The sequence below is a fragment of the Chiroxiphia lanceolata genome, chromosome 11, assembly GCF_009829145.1.
Source record: "Chiroxiphia lanceolata isolate bChiLan1 chromosome 11, bChiLan1.pri, whole genome shotgun sequence".
Classification (NCBI taxonomy): Eukaryota; Metazoa; Chordata; class Aves; order Passeriformes; family Pipridae; genus Chiroxiphia; species Chiroxiphia lanceolata.
Window position 1 is genome coordinate 14,181,188 of NC_045647.1, and position 22,333 is coordinate 14,203,520.

Here is a 22,333-nt window from a genome sequence, read left to right on the forward strand (position 1 = left end):
GCTGCTACTTCACTGCTTAATAAAAATACACAATTTCACTAAACCTCTGAACATCAAATAAAGGAATCACAGGTTACTGCCAGGCAACCTACTGATAAATTCCACAAGGAGCACCACAAAGCAACGACCTTGGTGAACTGCACTGAGGCCTCTAAGCAGCAGAGTAATTAACATACACTGAAGTTAAAATCACAAGTGGTCCTACTGCAGCACGCAGAACAAGTCAGCACTTAAGGCTGTCTATATGTGAATTAGGGTCCCAGTGGCCATTTCCCATCCTTCCCTAGTTTTGCTAAACTCCTGCCCCCAAGCACGGAAAGGCTGACTTCTGAGTCTGAGCTTAATGTTGGGCTGTTCACTGTGGAAAACAGTCAGTGTAGGGTCACATCTCCATTTTGTGAGCTTGCTGAGTTGTTGTGAAAGAATATAATGCACATAACCAAGGGCAGAATACTCTCAATTTCCAACATTTTGTCACGTTAACCCACTGAAAATTACAGATATTATTGAGATTCTTGTCAGACTTCACCCTGCATTATAAACACCCTGGATTTACTTGCAGGTTTCCTTCTTTCACGAAAACGTAATTTGTACTTTATTATTATGAACGCACCAAGAATATTGCGCATCGATAAAATACGACTGTGGCAAGTGGACGTTGTGTTTGCATTTGGAGGTGTGGCAGAGCCTGTGCCGCATGCCCAGCACTGCCAGAGGCATACATCTGTTTGTGCAGTTCTAGTTCAGTAGTTTAAGGAATGAAGTATCACCTCATTACAGAACTGCCATGTATGAGTGAATTTGTGGAGCTTGCCCTCCTCACAGTCAGACAGTTCTAATCTCCTTGCAAACCACAGTGGCAGCACGGAGATGAAGCGTTAAGCTTATCAGGTCTCATCTGTACCATCACCTACTTAGTTAAACCCAGGCCATTCATTTCTCTGTCGTTTCTTTGTTCCTGAGGTGCCCGAATGCATAAAAGCCACCAGCAAAAGATGCAAGATATCTTTAAGGCTTCAATAGAACACCACCTACAATTTTTTTTAAACCTCGACTGAAAACAATTCACAGGCACCGTTTTAATCATAGGTTGCACCACCTCTGTTTTTTCTTAATCTAGAATTTTCTTATACTATCAGCACAAAAACTGTTACACAGAACTACTGATTTATTTTATATTAACTTTCAGTGTTTGCACAGAAATTCCTAACTCTGAAAAAGCTTGTTTTTCCATCACAGTATCACAGTTGGGAAGGCTTCTGCTAATTGAAAATCTTATGGCATAATAAAACCAACTTTGCTCTCAACCGTTCTTTTTGGGCATCATCAAGCAAATCAACAGTTTTGTTTTAGCCACAAAATAAGGATTGTTCTTCTGTCCCTTTAAAAAAGGTTGCCTTTACTTTCTTCAAAAATACTTCCCTTTTAACCATTTGGTTTTAGTAACACAACTATGCTTTCAAAATCATACCTTGTGAATTTTTATTTCAGGAATAAGGCCCAAAACTGTACAAATGAGTAACTGCACCCACAAGATATCCTAAACTCTGGGCTAGCTAGAAGGCTTGCACTCAGATCCACATCATGCTGCTGTTTCAAGAGCATCTGAGTCAACATAGCAACCTCCTAGTGAGCTGTTTGACCACAAGATCTTCCTGAGCCAGGGGACTGAGGTGGGCTAAGCCCCAAGGTTCCCAGTCACCAGCTGAAGGAGACTCTTCCTCTCACCCCCAACTATGGTAGAACAGCAAGTAAACCAGTTTGATTGGGCAAGTTAGCAAGACTCAGCCACACCACCTCCTTTGGGTTCAACACATCTTCCAGATCCCTGCTGCAGGTACACGAGTACTTCTGAGAGGAGGCACTGATGCTATTCCAGACCCAGTGTTGTGGACAGCTCTCAACACAAACTGGGAAAAGTCTTATTGCAGCTGTGACCCATCTCTGGGGTGCTGGACATACACAAGCAGCATGTTGCTTATCCCCATGGGGCCCTGCACAAACACTGCAGCCCCACTGACCAGGTTACCTATCATCCACACCCAAACTCACCTAAAGGAGATTGATATATGGAAAAGATCCTTTTACAGGAACAGCCCAACACTTCATTAATTCATATCTGCAGAGCCTGTGTCGAGTCCTGAGCATTATTTATGCTTGAGTGGTGGTGCCATCTTACATCTCTAGATGTCTCTAAAACACCCTAATCTGACATATGATGAACAATGCCTTAGTGGAGAAGGGAATGTTTCCCAGATTTTAAAACAAACAAAAAACTGCAATGTTCATCATTTGCTTTTGGCTCATTCTTCAAATTTTCCTGTTCCAACTGGAGATTAAGAGTCAAATCCCGAGAATGTTGCCAATCACTTCATCAGTAGCTCCTTGCAAGTAAGGAAAATAAAATTATATATTTATAGGAGACAAAGGAAAAGGGAACATTTATTGCAGTGAATCAGATAATTCAGCAATAATGGACTACATTAAATGATGTTAATTTGATTCCTGTCAATTTTACAGCTTTTCTGTCAATCCTGTGTTTGACAACAAAAAATCAGGAAATGTTGACTTTTATTTATGCAAGTATTCCAATCACATCCCAGGCCTTTTATACTCTTGGTTCAAATGAAGAGTGTTTGATGATCACTTTAGAAAAGATTTGAGCTCATTCCCAAAACAACAAATAGAAAATTGCATGAACCCATTGCTTAAGTAACAATCTAAAAATCAGGGCTTAGATGCCACAAGGTGTGAAATAGGATACACTACACAAGAAGCCACTAGAAGCCCTGACAAGACAATATTACTAAATAAAACAGTGGAGCAGAAATTGAAGAAAATGCAGAATATATAAACAGAGGCATGCTAAGAATATCTGATGTCTGGTACTAGCAGTGAAAACATTCTTCAGCAAACTAACCTTTCACCATACCATCGTGCTTTCCAGGAAAAAGTAACTACCAGTTACCAGATTTAGAACTCTGTGATGACCCTTATAGCTGAGAAAATATTCTCCTCCATACATCAGGATCTCCTGCCAAAACAGAACTGAGGATACCCAAGTTGCCACCATATATTTTTGAAGAGTGATTCATTTCACCCTGAACAGTTTATTTCACGATTAGTGGTTACAGAAATAACCCATCCTTTATCACTTTTGGTGAACCATTACCATCCCATTAAGAATACCAGCACTAGATTATTTTTTTCTCCCCATCTGGTTCTGCTGACCCAGTGGGTAGGATTTCTTCTGGAAAAGCCACAGAGATGGGATGAGGCATATTTCCATGAGGCCCTCATAACAGTCTCTGGTTACTGTGGGATGACAACAGAAGAAGTGCCAAAGCACACAACAGCACAGCTGACAGGAAGATAATGTCCCAGTGCAACTGTTCCTGGATAGTTTACTGTTATTGCTTCTGTAATCCTCATCCCTTTGTTCCATTAATTAGCATGCAGTGGCTATAATCCTGTCCAGGAAAGTCTTTGTTTCTAGATAATAATTTCACTAACAAGCAGAAACATTTTACAAATTTTATAACAACAAATGAGTAAAGGTCAAAATCAGCTGGTCATCTCTGGCTTTCCTTGGAATTCTTCAGTAATAAATTTCTAAATAATATCAGTTAACAGCATATGAAAGGATCAATAAAGTTCAAAAACATCTACGATTCCATAACTATTAGGGCTTAACTTTTACATATTTTCTATGATAATGTAGTAATTCCCTTCTGATTTAAGAAGCTGGAGGTAGGTTTAATGGCCATATATGGACAACAACAAAGGATAAATCTGTCCTCTTTTTTGCACAGCACACTAAGAGCCAGAACAAAGCACTTGCTAAATGACAATTGGGAAGACAACACAAATCTCCCAAGCACTGCAGCTCTCTTCCCTGCACTGCAGCAGTCTGCTCATGGAAGTATTTTAAACTTTCCTGTGTCTTCATTTCCTCATTCGTAAAACAAATTAAAGCTGTATTACAGGGATAGTTTGATGCAGAAATTGTAAACATTCTTCAATATTCTTGCATAGAAAAAAATGTATAAACTTTTTAAATACATCATTCATTCACTAAAATATTTACAAGATCTTCTGAAGATGTTTGAACTAATTAGGATCTTGTGAATTAGTTTAAAAGGACCAGGTATTAGCATATAGCACAAATGGAATAAGAATGAATAAATATCCAAAAGGACCATTACATTTATTTCTACCCCAGTAGCTTTCTTAACAAACCAGATCTTTGAAGCTGTATCTGAAAATTGAGTTCCCTTGAAAATATTTTCATAAATAAATGGCCCACTTTTTTACTAAAATAGCACATATATTAGATATACAATGTTTAAGACTTATTTAATATCCTATTCCTTTCCCAATAATTTGTATCATACATGTTTACGCTTCTAATTATTTGTTATTCTTCCAGTTACTGGTCCTGGCTTGCCACCCTTTTCCAGAGCTGAAGTCCAAAAAAAAATCCCATATTATGTCAAGTAGTTTGACAAGTTTCATTTGAAGAAATCACCATTTTGTTCTATAATAAAACATCTAGTCAGGCAGTATATATTGAAGCTTCATTTTTTTAGTCTTGAATAAGATACATTTAAAGTGAGAGCTACAATATAAATCAAATCTGATGCCAACTGTGCCTCTACTGAGGTTTTAAATTTTAGAACACTGAACGGTCACATTATTATTAATTCCTTCTGAATTTAGCTTTCATTTTACATATAAATATATATTGAGAGAGAGAAGAAATATAGCAAAATTATGCTTTGTAGTTCAAATACTGCTGAGACAGACACAATCTGTCTAGTTTCGAGCAACAGTTGCAGTAAATAATAAAATTTACTGTAATATTAGGTGACAGAGGAATGAAAAACTCACAGAAAGCATAAAAAGACTTACTATTTAAGCTTAAACTTGTTTTCAGACATCACTTATTTTACCAATAAATGAAACTTAATAACAGTCAAACAGGCTTTGCAGAAGCAGTTACTTGAGAGTACCCACGGAAAATTTGAGTCAAAGGGATTTTGGTTTTGCAGTAGAATTAGCACAAGTGAAATTTTGGGTTATAATGAAAGATACATTCTCAGAGGAAGAACGGTCTAGTGGTTGAGATATTAACCTTGGACTTGAAAGAACTGGGCTCAAGTCCCAGTTTTGCCACAGAGTTTTGCATAACCCTGAATTAGTCACTTAATTACTCAGTGCTTCTCTTCTCAAGGTATTAAACAAGGATAATAATATTTCCATAGTCAGCTTCACCTCGCTTCCTTGGCTTAGTCTTGCAAATCAAGAAGGAAACAGAAATCTGTGAAAAGCCCCAGTAGTTTAGCCCCAAGAACAATTTGTTCCAGGACTAAGAATTAGTTTCTGCTCTGAAGCCTTGGCATCAGTCTCAGTTTGCATCATGGAATCCCAAACACCAAAAATCCTAGGAACCACAGTACTAAAAGATTTGATGATAATAGCATTCCAGTAATAATATTTGTATCACATATACTGTACCTGCATAAAAGGCAAAGGCTTATTATATTGATTGCTAGAAAAGCTTACCTAACTTCAAAACCAACATAAAAAGTCAGAAGACATTTTTAAATAGATTATCATATTTTCAGCACATATACTCTGTGTGTGTGTTTAAAAACTGAAAAGAATACAGAATTTTGAGTAAAACTTGAATCAGATGTAATAAAATGTACTTTTCATAATTCACATGCAAGAAAAATATACACAGACTCAGAAGCAATGCTCTTTATGCAGCAAGAGCACACAGTACCTGTCATTCTGAAGTACTGCAATGCATTCAAACAAACATAAAATAATCATTGTGTTTATCTGCCATGAAATGTTTATGCACATAAGCTGTTACTCAGTTTGTAAAAATAGTTATCCACTTTGCAGAATCAGATAAATGTGTACCACAAAGCACCATGAGTACTTTATATCACTTAAAAATAAAAAAACAGTTTTCAATATAAATTCCCTATTTTTGTTTTCCTCAAAGAATTCTTAAAAAACTATTGCATAAAAATATTTTCCAATCACTAGTTAATTAAAACCAACACAACTCCACAAGAAATTAACTGTAATTACAACCACAACACACTTGTTTTCTATTTAGACTCCATAAAATCATGCACATATCAAGCTGAAAGCTTTTATCAAACACAATGTCAAAGAATTTAAGCTGATGAGCAACTTAGGATATTTTAAAAAAGCAACAATAAAACCATTCCAACTGAGACGTCAGTTTGCAATAGTTTGGAAATTAAAGCTATTACTGTTCCTGTCCATAAGCTTGCAAGAAAAAGAGAACATGCTGGAGAGCAGGATAGATGGACAGATGTCATAACAGAAAGATGTAGAGACACACTACTTAAAAAGGTAAAGGAGGTGAGGTTCACGTGTTAAACAAGAAAAGAAAATTACATTAATTTGGAATTAAGGACCTAGAACAGGAATTAATTCTTCTCCTGGGCTCCAGCGACAGAGCACCACAAACCACCCAAGCTTTGCCTTTGAAGTTTGTGTCATCCCCAGAACTCCTTAGTGGAATTATGGGTCTCTAATTCACAGTTGTCACTATTTATTCTATACATTATGGTTCCCTGAATTTCATTTGCACAATGAGCACTCACACACTCATTACCCCTGGACCATTATGTACTGCATAAATCATCATTTCCTTTGTTCTAAAGCCGAGTGTGTAATCCATCCCAACGGAGAAACAACAAAATCTAACTGCACAAGCAATTTTCCTGTATGTCAGATTTCTCCAATCCAAAAATAATACAGAGAGTTCTACACAAACTATTTGCTTCTCCTACAAGTTCCCATTTGGAAATACAAAATGTCTAACTATACTCAGTTTTTTGGAAGTTAAAATAAACAAACCAAATAGGGACAAAAGATTCACATAGTCTACCAAATCAAGCCATTATATTAACAGATCTTTCGTTAACCATGGGCAAAAATCGCTGTGCAAATGAGGTACCAAGGCAAAGCTGATGTTATTAAAACAGCTTGAAAGAAAACATTACTTTATTAGCCTATTTCATAAAGCTAATGTGGGGGAAGATGGCAAGGGACATGCAAAAAATATATTTAAATCAGCCTAAAAAAAAACCTTCAGGTAGGAGGGGATGAATCTTCTTTTAGGTTGGTTTTTTTTTCCCCATAAATCTGGAGGGAATTGCTTAATGCATTCTATGCAAGTGTTCTAAATCATTTTAAACTAAAAAAAAAAATTGCATACAGCATATGATAAATTCCTGCAAACCCTCCTTCACCAACTTGATCAAACTGACAGCAGCACAGCTCCTACTTGTGCAAACAGTATTCACAGGAGAAGCAATTGCCAGAAAGATCTCAAGCATTAAAGCATATATAGACAGCATGAAATAAAGAGTACAAAACACTGTAAAAGTAGTATGAAATATAAGAATCTGTAATTCAACCAGCAGCAAGAATAAGACTTATATACGATCCAAATGCAATATAATACAAAGAACAAAATACTACTAGAACTAAATAAATGCTGTGACTGGTCTACATGAAGCCTCAACACTGCAGAGGTACTGCAGCAAACAGTATTGCATAGCAATTGATATTGTTTTATTTAAAAAACATTTATAATTTAACCGACCCCCATATGAAGTTTTTACTTACTGCAGCTTAAGGAAAAGGTGAGAGGTTTGAAAACACAGTTATCCTATAAAGTCCTACAACTAGAGAACAATTCAATATTTCTGCTAAGACTGAAGGGGTACTAAACAGTGCCTTGATATAAATGCTATCATCAATTTCTATTGATCTAAAAATACAGCACTGTAAGAACCTCTCACTACATTTTGTGTTTCACAGGTGTTCTATTTAATCAAAATATAAAAATCAGTTTTATCAGTATTTTAAGAGCTCATTCAACAATTACAAATCACTAGAGAAAAATACGTTGGTTTTTGGGAACTGATACTGTACTTCCCGTGGCCACAGTGGCTCCAAACCTCTCACTTGCAATTTTGAGGGCTGCAATTGTGAAAGTGTACTAAACCCATCTTCTACCTGAAAAACCACTGAAAATACAGAATCATAAAATTCTAGCTTGAAATTTCAGTCATCTGCATCTATATTTACTCTGTGGAGTATTGATCCAGATCCAAAGAAGTGACTATACTTTACCATGACAATTTGGTTTCCATGCCTGCTCCATTAATCTGCCAACTGAAATTTTTTTGTTGGAAACAAGTTTATGCACAGGCATGATGGCCACTTTTCAAAACAGAACAGTAAGATTAATTTCTACATTTAGGTTTTTATTTATACATGTTTTCTCAAATTTCCAGTGTAAATCATCCATGTCATGCACTAAATCATTATGTACTCAAAAAAAAAAAAAAGAGAAATAGTGAAGTTTCAGTTTTGAGCTATTTTTAAATGCAGTACTATACTAAAACCTGCTGCACTATTGTTTCAACTCTGAAACTAAGTACATGAAATGATGAAAGATTTTCAAATTATATAGAGCAGAACAGTGGACTGTATGCATTACCTTCAGCCATATACACACAGATCAAACAAATCCAGGCATGTTCAACGGGAAACTCTATTATGAGGAGAAAAATAACAACATATAAAATCTCAAGATTCTTCTGTGGCACAGAGCTTTTCCATTCTTTCCAGCTGCTGACTGGGCTCCACTTCACCATAACTGCACCTGTGGCTGTTCCACCTACATAGGTCTTGCATCCAAAGGAAGTACTGACAGCACTCTAAGCAAGTCTGCTGGTGGCAGAACTCATGGGGACAGGACAGCTACATCCTTCCTGTCTGGATGGATCAGACCAAGGCAAGGAGCCCTCATCCCTGGATCAGTGTGTGGGGAGCAGAGCACAGTCAGACTGTTCACACCTGGCCAATCTGCCCAGCACGTGCCAAGTCCTCCTGCAGTTGTGCTACCCCTGCTGTCAGGTCCTTTGCTCCTGACATGTTATTACAATTAGCTCTGACTCAGGAAATCAAACCAGGCATTTTCTGGCATAAAGTTGACGGTGTGCCCTGACTGCTTGGAGTGTGTGGGGACATCTGAGCACACGTGACCTGCTGTGACACCTCCTGAGTGGAGGGGCTTGGTCTCAGCCCAGTGCACTCAGCACACATCACTCCCAGATGGGATCCTGCAGCAAACTAGTCCCCACAATTCATCTTCTAGAGAACAAGTTGGTTGCTCTGAAAGACAGTCCAAAAAGAGAGCCCTGGAACAAAACAGGAAGCAAAACAAATTCCTGTTGTAGACAGACCAAATGTCAGCAGAACACACCAGTGGCCATTAGATTTTATAGTTCTAACATGCCCAATTTCAGCAAGAACTGCAGCTTGTCTGATTTTCAAAATTAAGTCACTTCAGCTTTATTCCCCAAATGCTCAGAGAATAGAGGTATAGGGAAAGGGAGAAAACAGCACTAAGCTTTAGGCAGACAGACAATTCTCAGCTGACAGTGGGTATTTTGTGCCCAAGCCAGATGAATAACCAGTACCTGTGAGAGACAGATTTAGGACTGCTGACTCAAGGGAACGAAGGCAGAATTTTTATCCATTTTTCTAACAAGTTTTAATCATACAATGCATTATACGTGCCTACATTTATATTATCCAGGATTAAAGTATAAATAAGGAAAGAAACGAGAATTTCTGAAAACTAGCATACAAATGCAGGCATGTGAGTTTTTCAGAAAAAGTGATTTCCAATTCTGAAACAGACAAACTTAATCCTCAAATCTATTAATCCGATCAAAGTATTTATACACTGAGCACTTGCTACTTCAAATATGTCTGTTGGGAATGGAGACAAGTTTCTGGTACAGAAGGCAGCATTAGGTTCAGTTTCAATAACACTCAAGTTTCATAACTGTACCAGATCCAGGGTGTCAACAGCCACAAAACTCCCTCTGCTCAGGAATTTGCCACTCAGTAATATTCAGCGGTGTGTTTTTCTTTATAGCTGCTTCCTGCCTTTATTTTTTTAAAGCAACTTGCTCCGAGTAGGCAGTTTGTTACACAACGAGAGTGACCTTCCACTATGTATCAAAGTGCAAAATGGACTTCAGATGCAGTATTACACTGTAAGAGAAAAAGTAGTCAAGGTACACCAGGCAAAGCTCACAGAGACACTCTCTCTCTTCTTCAAATTATCAATTTGAAGAATGCTCTGGATAGTGCAGAAGTAAAACCACATCTCTCACAATTTCAGTTTCACATAATGTTTTCATTCTTATCATATTTTAACCAGCTAAATACACAGTCTTCTCTATAGAAAGGATATGAAAAGTTAGTAAATAAAATAAGAATCAACAACTAGATAAGCCTACCAAAAGTTGGAATTTGCATAGCAGTTTTTCCAATAGTAGTTGCACTAACACTTTGTACAAATGATAACACAATTTTTACATAGCAAACAGCTCTAAACACTTAACAAATGGAAGAGGGGTTTTTAGGGTTTTGGGGGTTTTTTGTTTGGTTTTGGGTTTTTTTTATTTTATATTTTAGAAATCAGCATGAAGGTAAATAGATTAGCCTGCCACAGTTCACAAAAATAGCAAGTTCTGGGGTTTTCTACCATGTATAAATTAATTTTGATTTTAACTTATTAAGATATAACTAGTTCTTGTTAAAACTGTACATATCAATGTTTAGGCATAAACTAATATCATTTTTTCCTTTTAAAAGAATACTGAAAAAAAGCCCTAGGTGCATACTGCTCCCCACACAAACCCACACAAAACCTTATACAGCAGAGAAACTTGAAGTAGCAAAGTAGCTGTGAACACTGTTCAAACACAAGGCCCACCAAAAGCGAGCACCTCAGAATTTCAACAAGAAAACTTGTTTCTGCCATTCAGACATGGAAATCATTACTTGAAATTCAAGCAGGGGGTGTGTTCTCTGCCCAGAAAATTTTTGGCTCAGGTGAAGCTGTCCAGACTGAAGATAAATACCTGCTGTGTACATCTCTGGGGCAACAGCAACATCCTTCAGGGTGCTTGGTCCTACATAGCAGCTATTCTGCCCTGCAACCCCTCCCTCCTTTCATCTCTAAAGGCAAACCACGTACTTTGATTGTCTTTTTCTTCTTTGTGTGGCTGATATTTCTTTCCTACAAGAAACTAAAGTTGTAAGACATTTATCAAGCAAGCGAGCTCTTGAATTTCTTCTGCCTACAATTTAATAAAACAAGCTCAAAAATCAATACAAGTAGAAACAATCTTAAAACTATAAGCGACTGAGGGTGTATTATATTTGATACCCTAGATAAAATAAACTTGAGCAATCACAGATCACACACCATAATAGCAATAAAGCAGACAAGATTATGGTAATTAAGAAGTAGACAGATCAATAAAATATCTCTTATATTTGGAAAGTCAGCAAGTGGCAGTTCTTTGAGTTTCTGACCTAGAGAAGTATCTGATAGATTATGCCAGGGCAACAAAAAATGTATCTTCAGCAAAGAGCTTTGTTATGTGTTTAGCCTAGAGATGAATTAAAGATAAATGCTAGATTTCAGGGAGTTCGTTGCAAAAAACGATTTCAAGCAATTGCTGCTCAGCACTGCCCAGCCCAACCCGAGTTAGGGACTTCCAACAGTCACTACAAAGGCAAGAGAGATGGATGCACCTCTGTGAAAGACAAAGAGCAGAGCTCAGTGGTACAAGGAGAGGCCAGACAAGATGACAGGGTTCAGCGAGACACAGGATCTGTGGTGTTTGTTGGCAGATACTACTGAGATTATCAGTGCCTAAGAATTGTGGTAGTTAGGACATTAGAACAGCACTGTGTGTTACTGTGCTACTGCTCATCACTAAAGCATAAAGCAGGCTGGATGGACAGTGCCTGGAGCAGCCTGGTCTAGTGAGAGGTGGAACTAGATGGACTTTAAGGTTCCTCCCAACCCAAACCTTTCTGTGATTCTATAAGGCGTGACACAAGTGTGATGAGGTTTGGTGTGACATAGATGAGGTTTGGTGTCAGTGTGATAAAGCCCTTGAAAAGCTTTTTTTTGGGCAAGAAGTGAAAGTTTGTCTTTGTTAAGTGATATTCTTGAAAAATAAACCATCTGTGCATCTGCTTAGTACACTAAAGAACTTGTAGTGTTCTCTCACTGGAAGATTCCCCAAGAAGATGATAAGAAAGCAGTTGTAGCACTGAAACACGATGAACAAGTCAGAAGTACAACCCCCTCAGCAGCACCACTTTACACAAGGTGTAAATGTAAAGCACTGAAATTACCATCACAAAAAAACCACTGAGGTCAACTACATAAGCAGTATTTAAAAAGCTGACAGTCTCCTGTGCTGATGAGAGAATAGTGGCTTTAGGACAGGACTCTTTTTTTCAATAAGCAGAAGAAAAATGAGCCTTTATATTTATGAAAATAAATCAGGGACTCTGTGCTGGGCTCTTCACTTCTGCAAGAAGGTTATTTCCAGCTGTTCACAGCATAAATATTAGCATCATCCTCATAAACATTTAAGTCCAACACTATTAGACAGAATAGCAGACTGAGAAATGCCCATTGATTTCCACAGCTATTTCTATGTTTTCTATATGCAAACCAGTATACTCATACCAAGTTATGAATTTATTTTGTTAGAATTTAAACAGAGGCTTAAACTTACATATGCTTGGGTGCACACACACCATTCCAGTTGGGAATAAACAACCCTTGCTTCTCCTTTGAGAGAGAAAAGCTTAGATAAAAGAGAAGAAAATGACAAAACAGAATGGGATAAAATTGAAGACCGAAAGGTTCAAGTTATTTTAATATCACAAATGTTCATTAAAGAAACCTAAAACTGCAACTTACCATCCTTAAAAGTAGAAGCACACAAGTATTAAGGGGAACACAGTTTGAGAACTGTACTAATAACTGTCACTTCATTATCACAATAAATGTATTATTTAGCTTCCATTAATTAATAAGCCATTTGTCCAACCAGCCATCAATAGACCATAGTGGTGTGGCACAGTACATCTCTATTTATGTTTCTAAATATTTTCTTTCCCTGCATGTAGTCCCTATTCCACCAAAGCAATTTGAAGATATCATTTTCAGTATAAACATCCATTTAAAAAGTAAACTAACAATGATGCAACATTTCAGAAGAAAAAAAACCAACCAGCTTTCAAACATTATCTCACTCTACTATACTTTCATATACAAGGACTTTGGATTTTCTTGCCTCAGTGTCACTCTCATATTTTAAAACCTTTCAATAGCTTGGATGATAAAGCCTATTTTTCTCTTACCAAGATATGCAATTCCATCCTCAAAAACCTGAAAGGATACGAATTTTGTCAGAGTCCTTGAGTCACGAATTCCTTTGCTTATGCTTAAAAGGGTGAAAGAACTGATCTTGCAGGGAAAAAACAAAGACCAAAAAAGCCACACCTAACATGGCACCGAAGCTGTACCGTTCCCAGGCTACACACAGCAACAAATTACTCTCTCAAAAGAAGAATGCAGGTCTTACATGAAGTGGAACAATTAATTTCACGCTTGTCAGCCCAGTCTCAATAGTGTGTTGATTTGAATCAGATATTCGTGGTGCATTACCACATGCAGCGGACAGTCTTGATGCCTCCTGAGCAGACATATTGCAATGATGACTATCATTGTAAAACAATCCATCAATAAGAGTAATTACAGTATTGATCAAAATGGCTCCTTGTTTCGTATCAGAATCAATTCTCAGGAGTTGCCAGAAACAGAAATATCTAATGGACTATTCCATCACTGCAGCAACTGAAACAGCTAATATTCTGGAAAGCTCTTAATAATTACTCATTGACTCTAAATTTCTGCTTCAGTGGTTAACTATACCCTGCTTACTGTTGCTTGAAAGTCAGTCGCAGTGGTTGAAATAAGATTCCAATGCAAATTTATAAAGTGCTAACATCTGCAAAAAAATTCAAAACCACCTTATACAATTTCACTGTGTTTTGCTAATCAGAGAATCTAATTATTTTTCTTATTACATTGTTTCTGGGTGAGAAACTGCATTTTGGATGCCGACAGCTTGTTTTACAGTGGCTGCTCTTACAGTACTCTACAATAGGCAGGGTGGAATTCATTATAGCTCAGATTGTAAACAATAGAAGGCATAATACCATTAATGGCATATTTTTGTGTAAATGTCACTGAATTATAGATGGTGTTGAGGTAGCATCAGCTTTTAATGCTGCACTATAAACCCTAGAAGACATAGAATAATAGAACAGTTTAGATTGTAAAAATACCTTTGATATCATCAAATCCAACCATTAACCCAGTACTGCCCAGCCCACCACTAACCCATGTCCCTCAGTGCCACATCTACACATCTTTTAAATACCTACAGGGATGGTGACTCCACCACTTCCCTTAGCAGCCTGTTCCAGTGCTTGACAGCCCTTTCAGTGAAGAAGTTTTCCTAATATTGAATCTCTACCTCCCCATGGCACAACTTGAAGCCATTTCCTCTCATCCTGTAACTTGTTATCTGGGAAAAGAGGCCAACATCCACCTGCTTACAACCTCCTTTCAGTTGTACAGAGCAATAAGGTCCCCCCGAGCCTCCTTTTCTCCAGGTTAAACCCTCCCAGTTCACTCAGTTGCTCCTCTTAAGAGAGGTTCCAGACCCTTCCCAGCTGTTGCTCTTCTCCAGACACACTCCAGCACCTCAACGCGTTTCTTGTCGTGCGGGGCCTAAAACTGGGCACAGGATTTGAGGTATGGCCTCCTCAATACAGAGTGCAGGGGTCAGTCACTGTCCTGGTCCTGCTGGCTCTATTGATGAGACAGGCCAGGATGCTCTTGCCTGGGCCTGAGCCCCTGGTTGTCCTGTGCCATATGGTGGCACTCAAGATTATCTATTCCATAACCTTCCCTGGCACCAAGGTCAGGCTGACAGGCCTGCAGTTCCCAAGATCCTCCTTCCAACCCTTCTTGTAGATGGGCACCACATCTGCCAATGTTTAGTTAACTGGGACCTGTCCAGTAACCAGACTTACTGATAAATAATGGAAAGTGGCTCAGTGAGCACTTCCACCAGTTCCCTTGGTACCCTTGGGTGGATCCCATCTGGACCCATAGTCTGTGTGTCTAAGTGGGGTAGCAGGTTATTGACCATTTCCCATTTGAGTTTGGGGGCTTCACTCTTGCAGCTCAGTGGGTTAGAGAAACTGGTCTTAAAGACTGAGTCAAAGAAGGCATTGAGTACCTCAGCCTTTTCCTCATACTTTGTCACTGTTCTCCCTCACATCCAATAAAGGATAGAGGTTGTGCTCAATCATTCTTTTTGTTGCCAATGTATTTATAGAAACATTCTTTAACCGTCTTTTACGTCAGTAGCCAGATTAAGTACTAGTTGGACTTTGGCCCTTCAATTTTCTCCCTGCATAACCTCATGACATCCTTGTAGTCCTCCTGAGTTTCCTACCCTTTCTTCCAGAGGTTGTAAACTCCCCTCTTTTTTTATTTCCCTGAGTTCCAGCCAAAGCTCTCTGTTCAGCCAGGATGGTCTTCCCCACCCACTCATTTTTTAGCCCATGGGGACAGCCAGTTCCTGTGCCTTTAAGATTTCCTTCTTTAAGAATGTCCAGCCTTTCTGGACTCCTTGGCCCTTCAGGAATGCCTTCCAAGGGACTATGCAAACCAGTCTCCTAAAGAGGCCAAAGTCTGCCCTCCAGAAGTGCAAGGTAGCAGATCTATTCTCTCCCAACCTCTTCACACATATTCCTGTTTGGTTTCAGATTTCTCTGCCCTCACACCTAAACTGTCCTACAAGTGAACAGCACGTAACTAAGACTATATTAAAATATATTTGCATGCTGATATCATCTTAAATTGCCAATAAAAACATATTTAAATTAATAAACTGGCACATTACACAGGCACTTCAAGATTCAGCATTATACCATTCCTAATAAAATACTTTCATATAACACATTAGCATTATCATCAATTGGAAATCACTAATATTTCCTCTGATGTTTGCTGAAGTAGCATTAATTACGCTCACTTTCTTTTGGTATTCATGTACCATCAATGTAATTAATTTGGAGTTTACTGAAGTGTGAAATGTTCTGCCTGATAATAGATTTCCCAGAGCCTCATACAGTGGTCGACCTTAAGCATTCCGCTTTTGCTCAGACTAAACAGAGAGGTTGAGTTCAATATTACAGTATCCTCACAGGTAAAGCAGCAGCTTAGGAAAACGCAGCAAACTGAAAGTCGTTTTTAAAAATATTTTGCTGATAAGGTTGGCAGAAATATCTGGGTATCTCAACACATGAAAAGGTAAGCTGGAACATGGAAAGGCGCATGGATGAGCTCTGACTGTGGGGTGGAAAGGACTAGAATTAGTTCAATTTAGTTTTAATTGTTTAAGAGTGTCTTTTGCAAATCACTGAAGGTCTTAGAACCGGACTTAATAACATGGAATATTTTGAAACAATAATGCTTAGGGCAAAAGATATGAAATTTTGCAAAGAACATCAAGGAACAATTGCTATATTAAATAACAGCCCCCATTTAGTCTGTCATTGATGGCAATGAGGAAATTCCACAAGCTTATATAGGACCTGTTTCACATACTCCTGAACTCAAGAAAAGTCTTTTTTTCCACCCCCATGTGTTTAGGATCAAGTCTTATAATCCAGAGTTCTCCATAAATACCAACACAGGGAGAGCATCAAATATTTGAAGTCTTTAGATATTTAAACACTTTCCTCCATACTATTCTATTTATACCATCTAAGTTGTGCTCTACATAATTCAAATTGTGCTCTACATAATTCCACGTTACTAACGTTACCATGGTTTTCTTCCTCGGGGGGATTACATTTCCATTCTAATGGTATCATAGAAAGTTTATCTACATTCATCCAAGATGCTTTAATCATTTCCTGGACTAAAAGCTGACAAAGTCTGTCAAATGCAATATTTTAAAAGTCTAGAAATCTTAGTGTGTGAGCCATCTGACACTACTACTGTCACAATTGTTGTAAAGTTTAATCAGGAAAGAGCAACAATCAGATACTACCAAACCACTTCTGATAAATATTGGTCTTTTAATGTGCACCAAATATATTTTAAACCTACAGTCACAAGGATGAATGACCAGCAGTTTATACTGTTACCGTTTCATGTTGCTTCCTTCAAAACAGGAAAGCTTGGGAAAAGCTTCTCCAAATAGTATGCCTAAAATTCACAAAATTAAGTTTAAAAATTTACCCCCAGAAACTCAGAAAGCAAAACCAGAAAAAAATGATAGCACATCTTCTTTAGAGAACAGGTATTTTTCTTCCATGCTTCCTATACAAACATATTCATTGTGTGCCAAGGGTGCAGAGTGTGGCTTAGTATAACAGACCAAGCTACTACAAGTCCAGACTCCAGAGACAGGAATAAAAGCACCCTAAACAAAACTGAGTTTTCTGAAAATGCAGGTAAATTTTTATGACAGCATTCTTTCAAAGTACTGCAATATGAGAGTGTTTATGAGAACTATGAATTATAGGTCACTTAGAACCTACAGGGAAACTCCCACTTGGGCAGGTTTTCTCTAAGCCAAATGCATGCTCTGCATTCAGGATATACAACCTTATGTCTTCATAATTTATACTTTTAATTCATCATAATAATTATCTGGTTTAAAAACCTTCCTTGAGCAAAAGCTACGCACAGCTGGTGAATGAATGTCAAAATCCTTGCCCTCTAAAAATAGCTGACAAAGTAAAATAGCTAATGATGCCCGAGGTGCCTGTGTGCCACCATTAACATAGAACTAGTCCATTCTAATTCAACAAATCATGCTTTTAAAAAAGCAATTTTAAATTGCCAGTGAGGTAAGTTTTCTTGATATATCATAAGAAAAAATTAAAGCACAACTTACTTCTTTGCATTGTTCATATCACCATCATATAGAACTACATATTAACAAGCATCATAAAAATGCTGACACTGGCATTTCTTATTGATAAAGACAGAGCAAGAAAAGATACTTTTAGTAATTTGCATTTATCATAACATTTCACTATGGTCATAAGCCACCTTCACCAAAAGGTGACAAAGGAATTTGGTTTGTTTCAATAGATTTGAAGCAACTCTTTCTGCCATGGTTTCCAGTTTCAGCTCATTTCAAAGGGCCAGAACTCTTTGTAGGTAATTAATACTTAAAAACAATTTCAGTATTACTACCCTCTACTAGACTGCAGTTCAGAAGAGCCAGCTTAGACCAAGGCTTGTAGGCAGGTTTCAAACCACCTATTTACATTTTCCTGCCTGGAGGTTTCACCAACTGAGAGGAATTCAAAGAAACAGAAGCTACAGAGATCCTAAATGTCTCCTATAACACAAAGGACATGCTCTAGGAAGCTCCCACCTACAGTCTATGCACAGACATGCAGAATTTGTGACAAATAATCAGAAAAACATTTAAGAATTCTTGGATGTTTGAGACAGAATATTATTCCAATTATTTGCCTTGGTTCTACAGATTTCATATCATAAATCCGGTTTCATATTATTGCTTTGGAAAGAACAGACATGGTTTAATAATTACAATTTTCTCTTCCCACAACATTTTGTGGATTCAAACTTTGTTTAACGACACAGTTCCTGTAGAGACATGTACACTTACTCTGACTGGTGGTTTGGATTTGATGCTGTCTGACCAGCAGCTTATTAAATACAGAAGAAAATCTACATCAGTGCATGAATGAAGTTGACAAGAACTGCTTGCTTCCTTGAGGCTCAAGACATACAACTCAACTGTGTTCCAATAAACACATCATGTTCCTACAGCAAGACAGGATGTGTGACATCTCTGCTCACTCACGACACAAGCAACCTTCAAAACTGAGAAACTTGCTGGCACTATGACTGTAAGCTCTGAGAGACCCAACATCCTCTGACAACAACCAGAGCAAAATTAATCTGTTGTAAAATGGGCATAAAATAGCACTTCTATGAGAACTAAGTTGTGGTAAAAGGTTAAACACTTGGCACAGCAGATATGACACTGCTATATCAGAGCAAAAATATCTTCCCTGGTCTTGTTTCATATGTCCAGGTATGAAAGAGAGAGTTTAAACGGCTGATCAATATTCCAAGAGACCAGGTAAGATATAAAACCCTGAATATTAAAAAACTAGCTTATTATTCAACACACCCAAATGTTAAAATGGAACCCCAAGAACATTTTACAGTAGAGTCACCATTACAGTCAACAAAAAATGCACAACAAATATGTGTTTGTACACAAACATTAATTATTGCAACTAGCTTTCTCTCCATCTGAAACAGGGAGATCAAAGGCATAGCAGCTACTCTGTGTGTAAGTAATCACATACCACATGCACAGAAACCTACTTATAATTGCATTTAAAATACAAACCAGTCTCTTAACTACTTGCAAGAGCTGAGGCTGCAAACCTGATTAGCCAAATATTGGAACCAGTGTTAAGTTCTGTAGTATCTATATTCCTGCCAGTCTGGTTAACACACTTTCGGCAGACTTAACATAGATTTTAAAATGCTCACATATTTTTTCTTGAAGCTTGTTTATACTAAGGAGTGCAAAGCAAATAATGTTGTTAAGAAATACTTGTTCTGTGAGGATTCTTGCTTCACATGCATGGAGCAAGCCTTGCTGGCAAAACCTGCTGAATGGAGGAGATATGCAAATTTTATACCCTCCCCATGTGAAAATTAACTAGAAAAGGGTGCAGTAAAAAAAGTTGTCAGATATTGCCCAAAGTCACAAAATACTAAAACCTATGAAAAGTTTTTATGCTGAAAAATTATCTTGTACAATATTTTTTATGCCCTGAAATATATTAAACACCATCTCCTAGTTTCCCATTTCATTTTATCCTTACAGAAACCTGTACCTTTTTAAGGACACACTAAACCACAGGAGAAATGCCTTTTTCCAAATCAATAAGGAGGGCCAAGAATTGCTTTTAGGTTATTACTACAAGTACTACTATAAACCACATATTCTTCTCTTCCTAAACCACCTACTGGGATGATCTTTTCTTCCTCATTAGCCAAGCTTCAATTCATACAATTTCACTGGAACTAAAGTTATGTATAATATTTGGAGAGATCTGCCCATTCTATTAATTACTGCCCGATTATTAAAGGCAGTTGTTTATGTTAATGAATAAGGGGGTTATAAAATCCAAATTAAGCAGAAAGATTCTGAGAAATAACTTCAAAGTTAGCTTATCTACAACAGCTCATGATGCAAACCCACTGCTCCACTGCTAAATGTCAATACAATTTCAGTTTGGAAGTTTCAGCTCTTCAGTGTTACTGCAATTTCAAAGGCATTTTTACCTTTTCTGTCTAAGTTGTATAACCTTTCTCTGCTGTTTACAGTGCATTAGCAGTTTCAGAATGGTTCAGCTTTTAATGCAACATTAACATGTCTTTTAATGAAATATAAACCTGTGAATCTAAAAAAAGAAAGTGCAGAATTACTGTTTTTCACTAAAGGACAACATACTTTTCTCCTCCAATTGTTCTCAAATGTCTCAGCATTTTGGAATTCATTAAAAAAATACACAGTAGCAAACCCAGTGAAGCTAAACTTGAAAATGTCTAAAAGTTTACAGTGAAAGACTTCCATCAACTTCACTCATTTTCTTACCACAATCAGTGCAAAATTCAGGGTAGGAGTAATTTATACTCAACCAATCATAGCCTGATACTGCATATTAACATTAATGGCTTTTCTATGAAACTTGGGAAAACTGTTTGGAATGAAACAAGTTACTCTCCAAAGCCAGCCACATCCTAAGAAAGCTCTGACCTTGTCGTTTACCATGGTGCTTCTAGTTTCCTCCTTTTGGGAAAAGAGGAGATGCATAAGGAACCTGTAGTTTCCTGGAATTCAGACTTCACTGGTACCTGCAGCTCTGCCTGCTTTGAGTTACAAGAGGAAAATTACAGTCTTCAGTAGCAATAGCTTGTAGCAGTTAACTGCTCTGCTTTTTATCCCTACAGCCCCACAAAGGCTTTACAATTTCTGGTTTGAGAGAAGTAAACATTGTAATTTACAATATATATTGTGAATACTCATGTTAATAAAGTTAATGTTAAACACCATCTCCTAGTTTGCCCTGTACGACATTAGAATAAACAAATAATATACTTACATTTGTAAAATAACTTTCAATGCTCATTTTTAGGGCACTATAATTTAACTGAAGAAACTCAAGGGTTAGTTTGAGGTTGAAATACCTTGTGTTAAAACTGCTGGTAATAGGAAGAAATTTTTTTTTTTAAAAAAAAAGCACATTCCATTTGTCTTCTAGTATGCACTTGCCACAAAATATTTTTTGCTATGTGTCTGGTGAACCAGAGTTGTTTGAAAGAAGTTAATAGTTCTCTAAGTAAAAATGTGTATGCAATACTATTTGCAGACATGTGAGGTACAAGTTTCTGTGCTTCCAGAAGACTCAAAGACTTGTTCATCTAAATGCTTATTAGACACACAGGCATACTACTTAAGGCATTTTACTCATTAAACTACAAAACTGATAGTAAATAAATAACATGCTTAAGGTAAACGCTAAAAGGAATAGTTAGTAAGTGTACCTGGTGCTACACTCAGGAAGTACAAACCTTTTTCATCTTCTATACAGAAACTATCTGTGTGGAAGAGAACACTGATAATTGCTCACCCTGACACAAAAGACAGCTTACATATGGATGTTTGCAGATCAGACAGGAGAGAGACAGAATTAGACTAATTCAGGACTAAATTTAGCCTTCATCTGACACAGATAAATACACTTTTTTCCAGCATCAGTAGTACAGGACACGGCCAACCCAGGTCTCTTCAGCATCACACTGTGAGCTGCAGCAAACCACGCGTGGCAGCAAAGCTTTGCCTGCAAAGCATTTTCTTCTCCTTCCACACCCGGAGCATTATGTTAAATAAGCTGTTCCATTACATTTACTATAAGTCTCTCCTGTTCCAGTTTTCACCATGTGTGCTACTGTGAAGCACACATAAATGCAGATTAACTCAGCTAGTTCAAAGAATCTCACTTCTTCTAAAGACACACAAACAGTTTCGTTTGTTGTCATCCTCTTATCTTCAGACTCTTCTCAAACACGTTGCCAAGCTACATTCTCATGTTATTTCAGCCACCAATAATTTACCCATCTGACAAGCAATAAATTCACTTGCAAGCTTCAGGACAGTAAACCAGAGAAGCTAAAGTCATGAATACCTAATCCACTTGAAACTTTGCTTCATGCTGGGGAGGC

The 22,333-nt window shown here is 37.5% G+C and overlaps 1 protein-coding gene across 5 annotated transcripts in view; it reads right to left on the bottom strand.

The window, feature by feature from the left end:
* Window positions 1-22,333, bottom strand: part of CACNA2D3 (calcium voltage-gated channel auxiliary subunit alpha2delta 3) — a 407,374-nt gene that overhangs the window by 326,792 nt on the left and 58,249 nt on the right. Inside the window, exon 1 of one of the 5 annotated variants that reach the window (XM_032699222.1) lies at window positions 11,004-11,098. The exons of the other annotated variants lie outside the window; for them this stretch is intronic. Within the exon in view, the coding sequence (XP_032555113.1) occupies window positions 11,004-11,036 (33 nt within the window). The 5' untranslated portion in view covers window positions 11,037-11,098. Of the gene's footprint in view, window positions 1-11,003; window positions 11,099-22,333 lie in introns of those variants that run through there. 5 annotated transcript variants of the gene reach the window in all.